This window comes from Scyliorhinus canicula, chromosome 3, assembly GCF_902713615.1.
Source record: "Scyliorhinus canicula chromosome 3, sScyCan1.1, whole genome shotgun sequence".
NCBI lineage: Eukaryota > Metazoa > Chordata > Chondrichthyes > Carcharhiniformes > Scyliorhinidae > Scyliorhinus > Scyliorhinus canicula.
Window position 1 is genome coordinate 254,664,742 of NC_052148.1, and position 17,779 is coordinate 254,682,520.

At 41.9% G+C, this 17,779-nt stretch overlaps 1 protein-coding gene across 1 annotated transcript in view; it reads left to right on the forward strand.

Annotated features, from left to right (window-relative positions):
* polr2b (RNA polymerase II subunit B) overlaps nucleotides 1–17,779 on the forward strand; it is a 64,842-nt gene that overhangs the window by 15,577 nt on the left and 31,486 nt on the right. The window contains exons 5-13 of the mRNA XM_038792609.1: nucleotides 58–277; nucleotides 3,020–3,178; nucleotides 3,266–3,430; nucleotides 6,672–6,868; nucleotides 10,189–10,308; nucleotides 10,625–10,811; nucleotides 12,563–12,706; nucleotides 15,516–15,655; nucleotides 15,915–16,026. Of these exons, the coding sequence (XP_038648537.1) occupies nucleotides 58–277; nucleotides 3,020–3,178; nucleotides 3,266–3,430; nucleotides 6,672–6,868; nucleotides 10,189–10,308; nucleotides 10,625–10,811; nucleotides 12,563–12,706; nucleotides 15,516–15,655; nucleotides 15,915–16,026 (1,444 nt within the window). The remainder of the gene's footprint in view (nucleotides 1–57; nucleotides 278–3,019; nucleotides 3,179–3,265; nucleotides 3,431–6,671; nucleotides 6,869–10,188; nucleotides 10,309–10,624; nucleotides 10,812–12,562; nucleotides 12,707–15,515; nucleotides 15,656–15,914; nucleotides 16,027–17,779) is intronic.

A 17,779-nucleotide genomic window follows, 5' to 3' on the forward strand; every position in this document is an offset into this window, starting at 1 on the left:
TTTTTCCAACTTTTCAAAAATAGGTAAGGATTTGGTATGTTGCACTTTGTTTTACAGGTATTCAGCCCCTCTCTATGTAGATATCACAAAGACAGTGATTAAGGAAGGAGAGGAGCAGATGCAAACTCAGCATCAGAAGACATTTATAGGGAAAATTCCTATCATGCTTCGATCCACCTATTGTCTTCTCAGCGGTTTGACGGATCGTGATCTCTGTGAGCTCAATGAGTGCCCACTGGACCCTGGTGGCTATTTCATCATCAATGGATCAGAAAAGGTACAGAATTTGCAGTTGCCTCATGAAGTATTTAGAAAAGTAAGGAATTTGTACAAATAATAATTGTTCTCATGAAAATTAAATTGCTTTGAGACATTCAATGTCTGTTAATGTGATCCAGGTGAGTACTAATGCACGAGTCAGTTACATCGCTTTTTGTACAGTTCTTTTACAATTTGTATAATAATATGCAAGCACCCTGTATACGGTGGGTTGATAGGGTAAGGGACTTGCTCTTTAATATAATTTTGAAGACAAGTAAACCTGGGTGATGTCTGATTAACATTTTCCATTCATTAAAGTATTGATACACAAAGTACCTGTTGGCCTGGCTCCGAAAAACACTCATAACTAAACAGGCATCACAAGTATATTGTCTTAGGCCAGCACGGTGAGGTAGTGGATAGCACTGGGATTACCACCCTGAGGACGTGGGTTCGAATCCTGGCTCTGGGTCTCTGTCCGTGTAGAGTTTGCACATTCTACTCGTGTCTGCGTGGGTTTCACCCACACAACACAAAGATGTGCAGGTTAGGTGGATTGGCCATGCTAAATTGCCCTTTTTTGGAAAAAATAATAATAATTGGGTATTCCTTAGTGCATCTTTGGGGTACCTCCCAAATCTGACACTGTAGAGACTGGAGGTTGTGGGTCTGTGTGCCGCCATTAGCATTGTCTTGCTGTTGAACTGTAGATTTGCATTTATCTATTGTCTAATAGCCAATGGATATTTTAATAACAGTAGTTTAACAGTAGATTAATTTAAGATGCATTACCTATAAAAATCTTAACTTTCTATAATGCACCATGAACAAATTTACTCAATTTTTAGCTTTCTGTCAACTGACCCGTTGTAATTGGTTGTAAAATCCTTTGGGGAGACAGTGGCGTAGTGATATTGTCACTGGACCAGCAATCCAGAGACCCAGGGTAAAGCTCTGGGGTCCAGTGTAATGCTCTGGGCTCCCGTATTTGAATCCCACCATGGCAGATGGTGAAATTTGAATCCAATTTTTAAAAAAAAATTAAATGCTGATTGTCGTAAAAACCCATCTATGTCACTAATATCCTTCAGGGAAGGAAATCTGCCCTTCTTACCCGGTCTGGCCTACATGTGACTCCTAACTGCCCCCACTGAAATGGCCTAGCAAGCCACTCAGTTCAAGGACAAATAGGGATGTGCAATAATTGCTGGCCCAGCCAGCGATGCCCACATCCCAAGAACAATTTTTTTTTAAAATTAGGAGTTAGTTGTTTCACTGAAAAAATACTTGTCAATTTTCCTCACTCCGCCCAATAGATGCAATTTAAAAGCCGGTTCCCCAGGCGCATGTTACTCGGCAGCAGGCTGTTCGATGGCTGCGCATCCTGCTGCTTGTGAATGGGAATTCCCATTGAAGCCAACCCTCGCCGCCGCGAAACCCACAGGCGGAACTGCACTCTTGATGGGAACAGAGAATTCCAACTCGTATGACACATCAAACCTGCTCTGGCATTCAGTAGTTCATGGCTGATTTTAACCTTCAACTCCACTCTTCCACTCCCTGTCCATGAGGAAATGAACAAAAGGGGATGGCACTGAAGCATTGTGGGTAGTCAGGCTAAGTCAGGAGCATCATGGTGAGGGGGATGGGTGATCACAGGGGCCTCGGGCAAAAGGAATGTGAGGGCAGGATATTGGGACCAGTAATTGCTAAGATTACCTTATATGGCTAGGTTAAGGAATGTAAGGGAACCTATAGAAACCCTACAATTGCCAAGTTACCTTATTTGGTAACCTCACTTTTTTTTAACCAATGTATATGAGACCAAGTTTCTTTGTTCTGGGACTCACTCACTCACTCTGGGGACTCTACAAAACCCACTCACTCTGACTCTACAAAACCCAGGCAGAGTGAGTGAACTTGCAAGACGCGCAATTAAATTAAAGTTGTTGTCTACAATCCGACTTGGTATTTTTACTGAGACCAGACAAGGGCAAAAAGAACTCTAATTCTCATCCATATCCCTTGATCCCCTGAGAGACCGAAAATCTGTAGTTCATGGCTGATTTTAACCTTCAACTCCACTCTTCCACTCCCTGTCCATATCCCTTGATCCCCTGAGAGACCAAAAATCTGTCTATCTCAACCATAAAAATATACAGTGATGGCATTTCCCCAACCCTTTGTTCGAAAGATCCACAATCCTTTTAAGTGAGAAAAATTATCTTCATCGCAATCCTAAATGATCAGCTCCTAGATAGATACATAGAACATACAGTGCAGAAGGAGGCCATTCGGCCCATCGAGTCTGCGCCGACCCACTCACGCCCTCACTCCCACCCTATCCCAGCAACCCCACCCAACCTTCTTTGGTCACTATGGGCAATTTATCATGGCCAATCCACCTAACCCGCCGTCTTCGAACTGTGGGAGGAAACCGGAGCATCCAGAGGAAACCCACGCAGATACGGGGAGAACGTGCAGACTCTGCACAGACAGTGACCCAGCAGCGGATCGAACCTGACGCTGTGAAGCCACAGTGCTAATCACTTGTGCTACCGTGCTGCCCTTTATCCTGAAATTGTGCTTCTAGGTTCCACAGCAATGGGAAATAATTCTCAATTCATAGAAATTTTGTGCGATTTTGTAACTTTTAGCATTAGATATACTTCCAACAAATGGTGTAGGTGTAACTAGAGTGGCAGTAAAATAAATTGCTTGAGTTATTAATAAATGATTCATTTTGGAATTTCCCAAGGTCCTAATTGCACAGGAAAAGATGGCGACAAACACAGTGTACGTGTTTGCAAAGAAAGACTCCAAATATGCTTATACAGGAGAGTGTCGGTCCTGTTTAGAGAATTCATCTCGACCTACCAGTACCATCTGGGTCAGCATGTTAGCAAGAGGAGGACAGGTAACATTTTTGACAATTATATTCACTGTATTCACTTTTAATGTTTTTTGGACACTACTCTTAGAATGCTATCTGTTTTCTCTGCAGGGTGTAAGAAAAAGTGCAATAGGCCAGAGAATAGTTGCCACACTACCATATATCAGACAGGAAGTTCCCATAATTATTGTGTTTCGAGCTTTGGGATTTGTGTCTGATCGAGACATTCTGGAGCACATTATTTATGATTTTGATGACCCTGAAATGATGGAAATGGTGAGTTTCATTGTGATTAAAAATAAACATTTTTAAAAATACTGTTTCAGGCAATTCATTTTGAATGTCTTGCTGTTGCGGAAGAGTTTGCTACTATCTTTGAAAAAGAGCAGGGAGTTACCCCAGTGTCCTAGCTAGTATTTATCCCTTAATCAACATCCCAAACAAATTCAATCAGGTTATTATGTTTTTGGAAGCTTTCCCTGTTCAATTGGTTGCTGCATTTCCTACACTACTATAATTTACTTTTAATTTTGGAGTGCCCAATTATTTTTTTCCAGTTCCAATTTAGCGTGGCCAATCCACCTACTCTGCACATCTTTGGGATGTGGGGATGAGACCCACGCAGACTCGGGGAGAATGTGCAAACTCCACGTGGACCGTGATCCGGGCCCGTGATTGAACCTGGGTCATCAGCGCCGTGAGGCAGCAGAACTAACTGCGCCACCGTGCCGCCCACCCTACATTACAACAATGACTATACTTCAAAAATTCCTCATTGACTGTCAAGCACTTTGAAACGTCAGTTGGTTGTCTAGGATGCTATATACACATGGGGGTTTCCTTTCTTTCTTTACTCCTTTCATTATTCTCAATACGTTGCATAGGTCCATTGGATTGGATTTGTTTATTATTGCATGTACCGAGGTACAGTGAAAAGTATTTTTCTGCGAGCAAATCAAATAGATCATTTAGGACATGAAAAGAAAATACATAATAGGGCAACACAAGGTACACAATGTAAATACATAGACACCGGCATCAGGTGAAGCATACAGGAGTGTAGTATTAATCGGGTCAGTCCATAAGAGGGTTGTTTAGGAGTCTGGTAACAGTGGAGAAGACGTTACCAAACTCCTAAACGAGCCTCTTATTCATCAACAACACAATTGACTATATTTTTGTCTGTTCCCTTTTAAATCTTTTACGTGGGAGATCTATTCAGTAAATCCTACTCCTTTAGCAGATTTTCCTTTGGGTGCCTTGATCCCCTCTCACATCCTGAGATGTCCTCCCTCAGCATCTGCACTGAGCCACTCATCCTCCGTGATTTGTTTTTCTATTGAATCACCTTTCCATTGTTCGTCTGTGTACCCTAAACCTCATCCTCCAGGTAAATTCTCTTCCCACTGTTCAGAGCCAGCCCCTTAATTTTTGCCATCTGGTAGACTTTTCCATTCCCATGGTTTCTATTAAATGCTCTGACTGCTTTTGTGTATCCATCATAATTGTAGCCTTCTAAGCCCACTTTTCTGTGCCTGTTCTGGAGGAAAATCTTCACCCCCACTCCAAAATCATTTGGACTGTTCAAATGTCAAAGTTAAAACACCCAATTGCTTATTTTTGATCTTCCATTCTTCGGCTATTGTTCAACTCAGCCACTCCCTCACAGCCATTGATGATGTCTTTGTCACCCTAAAACCTTTGCCCTCTCCTATCCCAGAATGGTCGCCTTCTTTGCTCTCTCAAATTTGAGGTGCAGACTGAGCATATCTGGCGCACAACGAGTTTATCCATCCGTCACCAGATCTCGCTGGACAATATCTAGTGGCCTTTTCCAGAAACTACCCGCAAGATCATTCTTTTGAGTAAGGGTAATATCCAGGTTCTTTTCTCCACTGCCAAATTTCTCTTGAGACCCATTTTCTCTTGCCCCCTTCGTCTTAACCTCCGACAACAAATGAAAGTGAAGATGCCTGTGGTGTATTCCCATGTTCCTCGTGCCCAGCAAGCCAAAGCTCCTCCTGCCCCCTTGCTGATCCTGAGATTTCAGCAGTCCGCATAATTGTCATCCATTCTCAAATGAGCCACAATATAACCATAGAAAGATCAAAGTCTCGTCTGCAAACTCTTGTATCCCTGCCATTATTGGCCTGCTGTCAGTACCCGCAAATTGAACAAGACCCCGCTCCCATGCCCACATGTCTATCCTTGGCCTGCTGCAATGTTCCAGTGAAGCTCCGCGCAAACTGGAGGAACAACATCTCATCTTCCGGTTAGGCATGCTACAACCTTCCGGTCTCAACATCAAGTTCAACAACTTCAGATGATTAGCTCTACCCCGCCTCGACCCCTTTGTTTTCATCCCATTTCATTTTAACTGTCTTTTACTCTTCTTGTCTGTATATTGTCCGCTCATTCGGACCTCACTCTTGTATTTGTTGATACATTAGCTTCTGGCCCCCAATATCTTCAAAATATAATTCTCATCCTGTGTTGCATGCCTTCATGATATCACACACCATCTCCATGCCTTCAATCATTTATGGCCATTTCTCTAGAATCCTCTCCACTTTCCTCTGTAATCTTAAAACCCTCCTTAAAAATCTATCAGACCAAGCTGTTCTGGGATTTAGAACATAGAACATAGAACAGTACAGCACAGAACAGGCCCTTCGGCCCTCAATGTTGTGCCGAGCCATGATCACCCTACTCAAACCCACGTATCCACCCTATACCCGTAACCCAACCCTTAACCTTACTTTTATTAGCACACTACGGGCAATTTATCATGGCCAATCCACCTAACCCGCACATCTTTGGACTGTGGGAGGAAACCGGAGCACCCGGAGGAAACCCACGCACACAGGGGGAGGACGTGCAGACTCCACACAGACAGTGACCCAGCCGGGAATCTAACCTGGGACCCTGGAGCTGTGAAGCATTTATGCTAACCACCATGCTACCCTGCTGCCCCGATCTGATAATATCCCTGTGAAGCATTTGGGATGTTACTTTGCATTAAAATATTGTATAAATGCAAGTTTTCCTTTTGAAGCTAGGACTGCAAAAGTTGGAAGTGCTACTTTGTCGTTATGCTCTCCAGTTTCACCTATAACTCCCTTCCAACTCAGCTGGGTTTTGATTTTGAGCTAAAAACAGAAAATAATCTTTTAAACTCCGATTTCCGACATTCGTTGTATTTTGCTTTGAACTGTCAAAACCTGCAGTTTGAGGGAAATCACTTTGCATTTGTGACTTGATCACTTTTAAAAAATGGTTATGAAAGCATTTTTCGATTGGTTAAATCATGTAGAGTCCGTGATCAGTTTTAATTTTAGACACCACAAATACCCTAACTGCTTTTATGGTAAGTAAAAGTTCTTCAAAGAAATGTCGAGTTAAGGCTAAAACGGGAATCTGGATTTGAAGTTGACAGAAAAATAGTTCATTCAGGTATCCAAATATATTCACCTTTTAATAGTACATGTGGATTACAATTCTTAAGTTTTTATTCTAGGTGAAGCCTTCCCTGGATGAAGCATTTGTCATCCAGGAGCAAAATGTTGCATTGAATTTTATTGGTTCAAGAGGTGCAAAACCTGGTGTTACAAAGGAGAAGAGAATTAAATACGCAAAGGAAATTCTACAGAAGGAAGTTCTGCCACATGTTGGAGTCAGTGACTTTTGTGAGACTAAGAAAGCATATTTCTTGGGGTATGTTTACAAACTGCTTAAGTGAGAATTGTGCTTTGGAAAAAAAGAAAATGTTCTTAAATTCACTGAGTATAATAGACTGATCCAAATGCATTCTTCAGCGGGGCCCAGGATGGCTTGATGCAAAATATGCAAACTACTTTAAGGACAGCATGGTAGCACAGTGGTTAGCACAGTTGCTTCACAGCTCCAGGGTCCCTGTTCGATTCCCGGCTTGGTTCACTGTCTGTGCGGAGTCTACACGTTCTCCCCTTGACTGCATGGGTTTCCTCCCACAGTCCAAAGATGTGTAGGTTAAGTGGATTGGCCATGATAAATTGCCCTCTGTGCCCAAAAAAGTTAGGTGGGGTTACGGGGATAGGGTGGAGGTGTGGGCTTAGGTAGGGCGCTCTTTCCAAGAGCTGGTGCAGGCTCGATGGGCCGACCGGCCTTCTGCACTGTAAATTCTATGATTCTACTGGAGGTCGTGCCCTGACGGGGGTGGGGTGAGGGTGGGTGTTCGGGCTAGGAACAGTTCCCTCTGGGATGCCCTGGTCCACTCCTCCATCACCCCCAACATCTCACCCCCTTCCCACAGCACTTCCCATGCAATCACAGAAATTGCAACACTAGCCTGATTACCTCCTCCCTACTCGCCATCCAAGGGCCTAAACACACTTTTTTCAGGTGGAGCAGCGCTTCAATCGAGTCTATTTATTCGCTGTTCCCAATGTGGTCTACATTGGAGAGACGAAGCACAGACTGGGTCACCGCTTTACAGAACACTTTTGGTTGTTAGCAAGCAGGATCAAGGCCTTACTGTCATTTGCCATTTCAAGTCATGGTCCTGTTCTTGTGTCCACATGTCTGACCTGCAATATTACATACAGTGAAGTCTAACGCAAACTGGAGGGAACGCAAACTGGAGGGATCGCACCTCATCTTCCTATTAGGCACATCACAGCCTGCTGGACTTAATATTGAGTTTTGGTCTGTTAGAACCATCCAAACTTAACATTTGAGTTCAACATTTTCAGACTGAATTCTCTCTCTCCCCCACCACCCCATTTTTAGTTTTATCTACTTATTTTCGTTTTTTCCATTGATTCATTTTTCCATCCACTTTTTATCCCGCTTTCTTTTTTTTTAGAAAATATTTTATTGAGGCATTTAAAGTTTCAACAATTTTCAATGTTAAATTTCAATAAACAAAAACCACAACAATATAATCACCAAACCTCCCCAGACACGAACCCCAGCCAAAATGGCTTACACAAACAGTGCCAATCTTCCCCAGCCACCCCTCCCCAACACCACCGCTTAAATTTTCTCAAATAAGTCGATGAACGGCTGCCACCTCCAAGCAAACCACTACAACGATCCCCTCAGGGCGAATTTAATTTTATCAAATCTGAGCAATGCCACCATGTCGCTAGCCCATCCCCCTGACTTTGGGGGTTCCGAGTCCCTCCATCCTAGTAAGATCCGTCTCCGGGACACCAGGGAGGCAAAGGCCAGGACGTCAGCCTCTCTCACCCCCTGGCCTCCTGGGTCTTCCGACACACCAAAGATCGCCACCTCTGGCCTCGGCACCACTGTCACTTGTAAGACCTCTGACGTGACGTCAGCAAATCCCTGCCCAAAACCCCTCGGCCTCTGACACACCGAAAAACACATGGCCATGGTTTGCAAAACCCCCCACACAGCGCCCACACCTATCCTCCACTTCCTCAAAGAACCTGCTCATCCGTGCCACAGTCATGTGTGCCCTGTGGACCACCTTGAACTGTATCAGGCTGAGCCCCCCCCCCCCCCCCAGCTCTTCCCACTTTCTCTTTACCTCCCCTATTGGGGCTCCCTCCCACTCCATCAGCTCCTTAGAAGCTGAGAAGGTCTCAGGAAGCTCCTGAGACCTTCCCCTCTCCTACTCCTGTTCTCGGCAACACTTTATCCTGCAGTCCCCAGTGCGGCAGGTGCTGGAAGGCGAAACCTGCCTCCACACAAAATCCCTCACCTGCAGATATTCCCACCTGAAAACGCAGCCTCCTCTTCCAAGCTCGGGAAACCCTCATCAGGTTTATCTCCCCGCTCCACTAGGGTCATCTGTTTCCTGTTCCTGGTTGTCGTTTGGACACGATGTTTACCTTTGTTCTGTCATTAACACATTGTGATCTCTCTAATGTGCTACTATCAGTATTCTTCTTAGCCATGATCATCATCATTTACATTCCCGTTGTCTTTTTGTCCACGATATCGTTGTCAACCTCTCCCTAGCCTCCACCTGTCGCTGGCTCTCTATCCAACTCTACTGCTCCATGCCATCTCTCCGCTCCCCCCTATACACATGGCATAAATCTCATCTTATTTCTAGTTCTACCCAGCTCTGACGACAAGTCATCCAGACGCATAACATTAAATCTGTTCTCTCTCCAGATGCTGCCAGACCTGCTGAGACCTCCCAGCATTTTCTGTTTTTGTTTCAAATTCTAGCATCCGCAGTAAATTGCTTTTATCTGATTTTGATTATGATCATATGGACTTCAATTCAAAACCTGCAACTTTGAAAGCCCTCACTGGAAGTGTTCCCAAAACTAAACTAAAGCAGCTCTAATTTCAAAGGAAGAGAATAACTGACCCGTGGGTCGTTGCTGCTGTTCTTTAAACATGCAGATTTTTAATGACAAAAATGTTTTATAGAACCCAAGCAGCGGAAGCCAGACCATTGTCTGATGAATAAAGGTGCACTGCATTGCCGTTTTAAGCTGTGGTGCATTTAGTCAGAAAATGCACAGCATGCATAATTTACTCATTGTGGTAATGCACTTTTTAAGATTCCATGCTGCCTGACTCTCTCTAACATAGTGTGATCTTGGGCCCGGAAACAGGAAAAGCACCAGGGCCGTGATTTCTCTGTTCTTTGGGTGAGTTAGGAATGGTTAAAAGGATTCTTTGTTAGTAAGTGGGTTACAAACAATATCTCGTACATCAGACACAAGGACCTCATGCAGTCATGGATAATTACAGTTTTGGTGTGGCCAGTATGCTGAACTTCTAAATGTTACTTCAGGTGTGCACCTGTGCTCACAGTTTTCTGGCGTGGGGAGGCAAAAAAACTAAATTCAGTGCTCTTTCCAACAATTAAACTTCAGAATAATTGATGTTTCCAAGTGCAAGAGGTTGTGTAAAGATGTTTTCTTTTTCTGCATGCTTTGTTCACTTTTAATTTTCTCAAACCATATGCCATTTGTGTACTTTATATTTAAGCCCTACAGCAATATATTTGTCAATTTGTATTTTGGAGTAGCAGTGGTTTAAAACTAATTTGTTTTCTTTGGTTCAAGTTACATGGTTCACAGATTACTGCTGGCTGCTTTAGGCCGAAGAGAATTGGATGACAGAGATCATTATGGGAACAAAAGGTTGGACCTTGCTGGACCATTGCTTGCTTTCCTGTTTAGAGGGTAAGGAAAGATGTGTAATGAAGTTTAAATGTATTTATTCTTTCACATGCAATTAAAAACTCTGCCCCGTTTCTTTTTTTCTTTTTGATCTTGCTCTCCTCTTTCCTTCTCTCTCTAATTGTACCAAGAGAGGATGCGCAGGCCCACAACAGCACATCCTCTCACTCGCCATGCACAACAAAATAGCACATCTACTCTGTTTTGAAATTTATTCAAATTATATTATACAGCTGAGTGAGTGGTTTGGTTTGCACCTTTTGTATTAAATGTAATTCTAAACATATTAAAATTTAATAATACAAATTTCCTTCTGCAGAATGTTTAAAAACCTACTTAAAGAAGTACGGATATACTCCCAGAAGTTCATAGACAGAGGGAAAGATTTCAACTTGGAATTAGCAATTAAAACACGTATTATTTCTGATGGTTTAAAATACTCCCTAGCAACAGGAAATTGGGGAGATCAAAAGAAAGCTCATCAAGCCAGAGCTGGTGTATCTCAGGTAAAGTTGTTTTACGGCAGAAGAGCTGTTTTCTATATTGGGCATAACGATTCTTGCGACAATATCGGGGAAGTATAGGGCAGCATGTTGGTGCAGTGGTTAGCACTGGGACTGCGGCGCTGAGGACTAGGGTTAGAATCCCAGTCCCGGGTCACTGTCCATGTGGAATTTGCACATTCTCCCCGTGTCTGCGTGGGTTTCACCCCACAACCCAAAAGATGGGCTGGTTAGATGAATTGTCCGTGCTAATTTCTCCTTAATTGGAAATAAAAATGTCGGGGAAGTGGTGAAGAAAGTATTTGTGCTCTTAACAGTTGCTTTCTTTTGGAGGAGGGGAAATGCTGTTTTAATCAGTGTGTGGTGATGTTCAGGATCTAACTCCATACCTTGCACCACTTCTTTTCTCATAATGATCTGTTAGATTTGATTCCACAACTTTCTGTCTCTCCCCTTGTCATTGATATGCCCAAAGTAGAGATACACTGATAGCTGGTGGATGCATCAAAGCCCAAGGGAATTGGCTGACATTCCGGTCTGCCGATATTCACACAGTTCTGGAGATAGGGCTTCATCTGGCAATGATGGTATTGATTAATCTAAAATTTGTTGCTTAAGTGGAAGGGTTTAGTCTTGCCTCCAAGGAACGATTGTCCTAATCTCTTCCTTGTACCCAGCTCTACATGGACCTGAGGAGTCTTGTTTGTAGCTTCCTCTTGTGTGGGAGTGGATTATTGGTGAAATCTTTGGAGAGACACAAAACTCTCCAGTCTAAGAAATAAAGATGGTTGGATCTCTTTGTGATGTTGAATTGTATGTTGCACTTGTGAAACATGATGGGGGTTGTGTTGGTTGGGTGGTCCTGAATTCCATTCCTTGTCAAAACAAAAATTCAAAGGCGATGACATCACATAGAATCACAATAGCAGTGCCTGAAATTTGGTATTCATAGTCTCTTATCTGTCAGTGAAACGTGGCAATCTGATTGACTAGGTTACAGAATTATCTCTTGGTTGGTGTGTGAAAAAGCTAGAGGAAGTGGGAAGAATTTTTATTTTGTAGGCAAACTCATGAGTTATGCATCACCCCCCAAAAATGATTAGGATGTTGACTAGATTTTGCAATCCCAGATGACCGATGCAGTAGGTGTTAATCCTGGCCATTGTGGAGTGAACACTCACTCTCCAATGAAAAGGCTAGAATAATGCTTGCTATCACCTAGAAAAAGATGCATTTTCCATACAGGCCCCTGCTCAACAAATGTGACTGAAATAGATAAGCAATATAAATAAGCAGTCAGATCAAGAGATGTTCAGCTTCTGCCTATGGAAACTATGGAAATAACAGCTAGTTTGGGAACTGTTCTTGAAGGCTAATCATTACAAATTACTTTGTGGCCCTAGGGTGGATGGCAATCTAAACTGGTGTGATCGCACTGTGCCGGGCCTTTGGCCCTTTTCTCTAGACCTAATTAAAATCTGAAACGAAGACCCAACTAGTTGCATAAACAGTCTGATGCTCACTGCTGTCAAGTCAACTCAGTCATACCAAAAAGCCTAAATATTTTGATGCATTATGTAAGGAAAAACTGTATTGATTTCATATGATAGAGATGTAAATGTACACTTTGAAAGATGTGTAACTGCACATTTAAATATACCATGACGCTCAAATGTAGTGTCATAACTTATGTACGTGAACACATCTGATATGATCTGAAACTGATAATTGGATATTTAACTCATTATAACTAGGTGTTGAACCGTTTGACCTTTGCTTCAACTCTCTCTCATCTTCGTCGTCTTAACTCTCCAATTGGAAGAGATGGAAAGTTAGCAAAACCCAGGCAGCTGCACAATACTTTATGGGGTATGATTTGCCCAGCTGAGACACCAGAGGTAAGATTAGAGTTCTCTGCTGTATTGCCTATTAAAATGACTTTTATCAATTCTCCATCACCATTACCAGTGTGAAAAGCGAAAGGTTTGAGAAGAAGCACCACAAGGACCTATGGCAACGCTGGGACACTTGACTAAATAAAACTGCTCTACACAAATGCATGTAGTATGAGGAATAAAACACATGAGCATTAGAAACACAAAATCATAATCAAAGGTATGCTGTAGTGGCCAGATACAGAGTTTGACTACAAGCTGGACCTTACTAGGAGCTAAATATTTAAGGCGACGGGATCCTTAAAAAGGACGTGAAATTGGGAAAGGTAGAGTAGCAATAGAGATAAAGGTAACAATTAAAGCAGTTGGACAAAAGGATTTCTGTAAGGATGATTTAGATAGTGGAAGTGCTTGTTAGAACAAAGGAAAACAAACGTTGTAAAGCTCTAGCGGAGTTGTCCACAGACACAGTGAGGTGGAGGGGGATATATAAATATCAAAATTGGGTAAGCATGCAGCAGAACAATATGGTTATAATGGGAGACTTTAATTTTCATATAGACTGGGCAAAGTAGAACAACGCAAGTGGCAAAAGGTGATACATTTCTTGGGGTAGTATTCTGGATCACTGGGGGGAGAAAATTGTCTGTGTCGCACCACTGCACAAACTTGTATTGAATCCACGGGGACAGGCAGAGCACCATTGGCCATTAACTGTGCGGTTTCGCAATATTTTTCATTGATGTCGTTTAAAAACCACGCAGAGGTAGCGATCCACCATGCTGCCTGCCCTGGGAATCAACATAATCTGCAATGTGCAGCTAGAAGCAATGGTATGTCATTGAATTTCTACCCCGGTGTTTTATAGCAAGATCTGGGAACCCACCACACTAAATGTAGTTAAGAGTAATCAATCAAGGGCAGCACGGTGGCACAGTGGTTAGCATTGCTGCCTACGGCGCTGAGGACCCATGTTTGAATCTCGGCCCTGGGTCACTGTCCGTGTGGAGTTTGCACATTCTTCCCATGTCTGCGTGGGTTTCACCCCCACAACCCAAAGATGTGCAGGATAGGTAGATTGGCCACTCTAAAATTGCCCCTTAATTGGAAAAAATAATTGGGCACTCTAAATTTTTTAAAAAAGAGTAATCAATCAGAATTGGTTAACAATATGATGATAACGCAACATCTTGTGAATAGTGACAATTATATAATTGAACTTGATAATAGTTTGAGAGAGAGTCACAAACCAAGGTTTTAAATTTATGAAAGGCCAAATTTGAAGGAGTAAAAACAAATTCACTCCTGTAACTGAATTTGACTGTTGTTGGTCAACCTACAGACACCAACTGGAATGTATTCAAAGAACTCTTCAGGTATACCATGCCAGTATACATTCCTGAAATGGCTCTTGTTTGAGTAAGCAACCATGCTCAATAAAGGAGGTGATGGACAGTATCAAGCTCTACATTCTGTTCTTTCTCTATAGCCCTGCAACTTTTACCTTCAAGTGTATTTAATTGCTTTTGGAAAGTTATTATTGAATCTGATTGCACCATCCTTTTAAACAATGCATTCCAGACCTTGCCTTAACTTGTCTTTATATATTTTTTTAAAGTCCTCATGCCAATTTTGGTTCTTTTGCCAGCTGTTTTAAATCTGTGCCCTCTAGTTATTGACCCATTGGCCTGTGGCAAAAAAATCTCTCAACATCTGAGTGAGGTACAGTAAATATCTGAATTATTCAAAACCCCTTATAATTTTCAATGTTTCCATTTATTCTTCCCTTTTTCAATACAAATGATTAGAGAAAGACTTTTTTCCTTTGGTTGGAACATCTTTGACAAGGAGTCATCGACTTAAAGTGGTCACTAAATGTAGAGAAAGATTAGGAGAAATTTCTTCACGGTTGTTGGAGCAACGAGTGATTGAAGTGCACAATTGAGGGGATCTCCTTTTTGAAATAGATAACTATACGGGCCTTGGGATTAGTTTTAGATTGCTTGTGTGCCATGTTTATTGACATATTTTCCTTTTGGAGCTTCAACTTATTTTATGTTACATACTGAACTATTGTTGAGCTTTGACACACAGTTTTTGTTTTTGTTTTCTCCGACTCCTGCGATATTGTATTGTAATAAATTATGGGCTGTATTTTTTTTCCATTGTGATTTTTCTTGGACCCATCTACTGTCTTACAAGAAATATGTACTGGGAAAATGGAAAGATATATAAAGTGCTGTTTGGTTCGAAGTCACCAACTAACAGTGACTAACATACATGTGATGTCACTTTGTATGTTAATTTCCTGAATTGCTCAGTTGATTGCTATTTTCTAGACGTGTTTGATCATTTCAAAGGAAAATCACAATTTAAAAGGTGAGATATAGAACTAACCTTGGAATTTGGAAGTAATCTGAACTGAGTGCTCTGTGATAGTAGTAACATTCTGGAATTAAGAAATGAAAATACTCAGGTTTTGTAGCACACCGATGAAGAGTCGGTGACCTGAAACATTAACACTGTTCCATTCTCCACTGGTGCTGCCAGTCCTGAGTATTTGCAGCATTTTATGCTTTTAGTTCAGATTTCTAACATCTGCAGTGCCGTATGATGATCTGGGTTTGTAAGTTTTCAGTTTGAAATTTCAACCTCTGCACTTGTTGAGATGTTCTTGTGATTTTTTACGAGCCATGAAGAGCTTTCATTTAGGACCTCTGTAAAGATTGGTTGCAGTAATGATCTTGCCCAAGTGGCAAACAGTTAAGCATTTGAATCTTAAAAATGTTAACACTTTAATATCTTGTTTCAGGGTCATGCTGTCGGATTAGTGAAAAACCTGGCTTTGATGGCTTACATTTCTGTAGGATCTCAGCCCTCACCCATTTTGGAATTCTTGGAGGAGTGGAGCATGGAAAATCTTGAAGAAATCTCTCCTGCTGCGATTGCAGAGTAAATTAAATTAACTGTTTGAGTTTCACTCAGAAAAAATAGTTCCCATATTTTTCAGTATGCGGTCGGTTGCAATAGAAAGGTTTTCTGTACGATTGAGTGTGTGTGTGTGTGTCTGTACACAGAAATATTTTTTTTTGTGGATTGTACTGACTAGATAATTACCTGAGTGATTGAGACCATAAACGTTCCTGGTGCTGTCAAAGCTCCACATATAGTTCTAGAACTAAATAGTAAGACAGTACAACTTTTGTTTTAGTGCTACAAAGATTTTTGTCAACGGTTGCTGGGTTGGAATACATAAAGATCCTGACCAGCTGATGACTACACTAAGAAAGCTGAGGCGTCAGATGGACATCATTGTATCTGAGGTACTGATTCTGTATGATGCAGACTCTTTGCTCTATATAATTCAAGAAATCCAACCAGATGCACCTGTTTGTTTACTTCATGATGGGTAGGATTCAGTTAACGGAAAAGCAAAATAAAAACACCAGAACTGGGAAAAGTTAAAGATGTAATAGGTTTTGAGCAAATTCAGACTAAGCTCTGCCCCCCTATTTTGTTTCCTTTGCCTGTTTTGGTTTTCCTCTTATTTTTGCTTTCAGAGAGTTGCACACCTGCTCTAGGCATAGCTTTTTGTTTCTTGCCCTATCACCATTCCCTGTAGTCTTTAAGGCTTTCCTGTCCTCCACCCTATCACAGACATTAATTTTGTCTAACATCTGCTTTTTGATTAATAGTTAGGGCATCTACAATGTGTTCCCCTACTTCCTTTAACACCCTCGGATGAAAACCGTCGGGTCCTGGGGATTTGTTACTCTTTCTTTAGTTCCATCAATTTTCTAGTTAGTGATGCTGTACCTATGTTGATTGTGTGAAGCCCCTGTCCTCTATCGACTGTTAATAACTTGCCAGAAGTTCCAAAGTAATCCTCCTTTTCAACTGTGAATTCTGAGGCACAATAATAATTCAACATGCCTGCCATTTCCCCATTACCGTTGACTGTGTTCATTTTCAGCAGGCCTACATTGTTCTTTCAACACCTGCTTTCCCTTTATAATAACTCTAAAATTTCTTATTGATCTTGATGTCCCTTGCATTTGAAGTTTCATTTCATAATCACTTTTAGTAGCTCTTTCAAGCTGCTTTGTGACCCTTTGCTGGTCTTTGCACCTATCCCATTCGTCCAGATCTGTGCTATGTTTTATGTTTCACTAAGCCCTTTCTTTTAGCTTTGTGCTGTTGCTAACCTCTTCAGTTGTCCAAGGCTGTTTTTCTTGTGAAGTGGAACATTTTCCTCTTTGGGTATATACTTACTCTATACCTCGGTATATGTTTCTTTAAATATTCTCTACTGATCAATCATTTGACCCATTAACTGATCTTCCCAGTTTACGTCGGACATGCCCTGTCTCATCCCGTTAAAGTTAAATCCATGGTGATTTAAACTGCTCCATTCCTCTCCCATCTGACTTTTATTGTCTTGGTCTGTGGAATTCATTGCCACAGAGGGCGGTGGAGGCCGGGACATTGAGTGTCTTTAAGACAGAAATTGATAAATTCTTGATTTCTCGAGGAATTAAGGGCTATGGGGAGAGAGCGGGTAAATGTAGTTGAAATCAACCATGATTGAATGGTGGAGTGGACTCGATGGGCCGAATGGCCTTACTTCCGCTCCTATGTCTTATGGTCTTATACTCACCCTTGATGAAAGTTGTCCTGGTTCCATCCCGTTACCATATTTGTGAAGTTGACTGGGCTACAATGTTCTCCATGTCTACTCGCGCTTGGGCTTCACATTTGTTTAGCAGGAAGTCCACTTGTGTAAGAGTCCTGCAAACATGTACCCTAATGAGGAGTCAGTGAGGAGAGGTGAAGTGGAAGAGGCAAACACCAACAAAAAGAGAGGAAGGAAATAAATTCTGTACAAATCTCTGACAATTAAACTCTTGTCTGCTTCCATAAGTCCCGTTATTGTTTGCTCATCGCAAACATGACTTGAAACAGGTTGGTGAATTGCTTCCAGGTGTGGTGAAAGCCTTCCTCCGATCCATGAATAGAGAAATTTATCCTTTCCAATTCAAGGAATTCCGCTAAGTCAGACAGCCAGTTTGTGGCCTT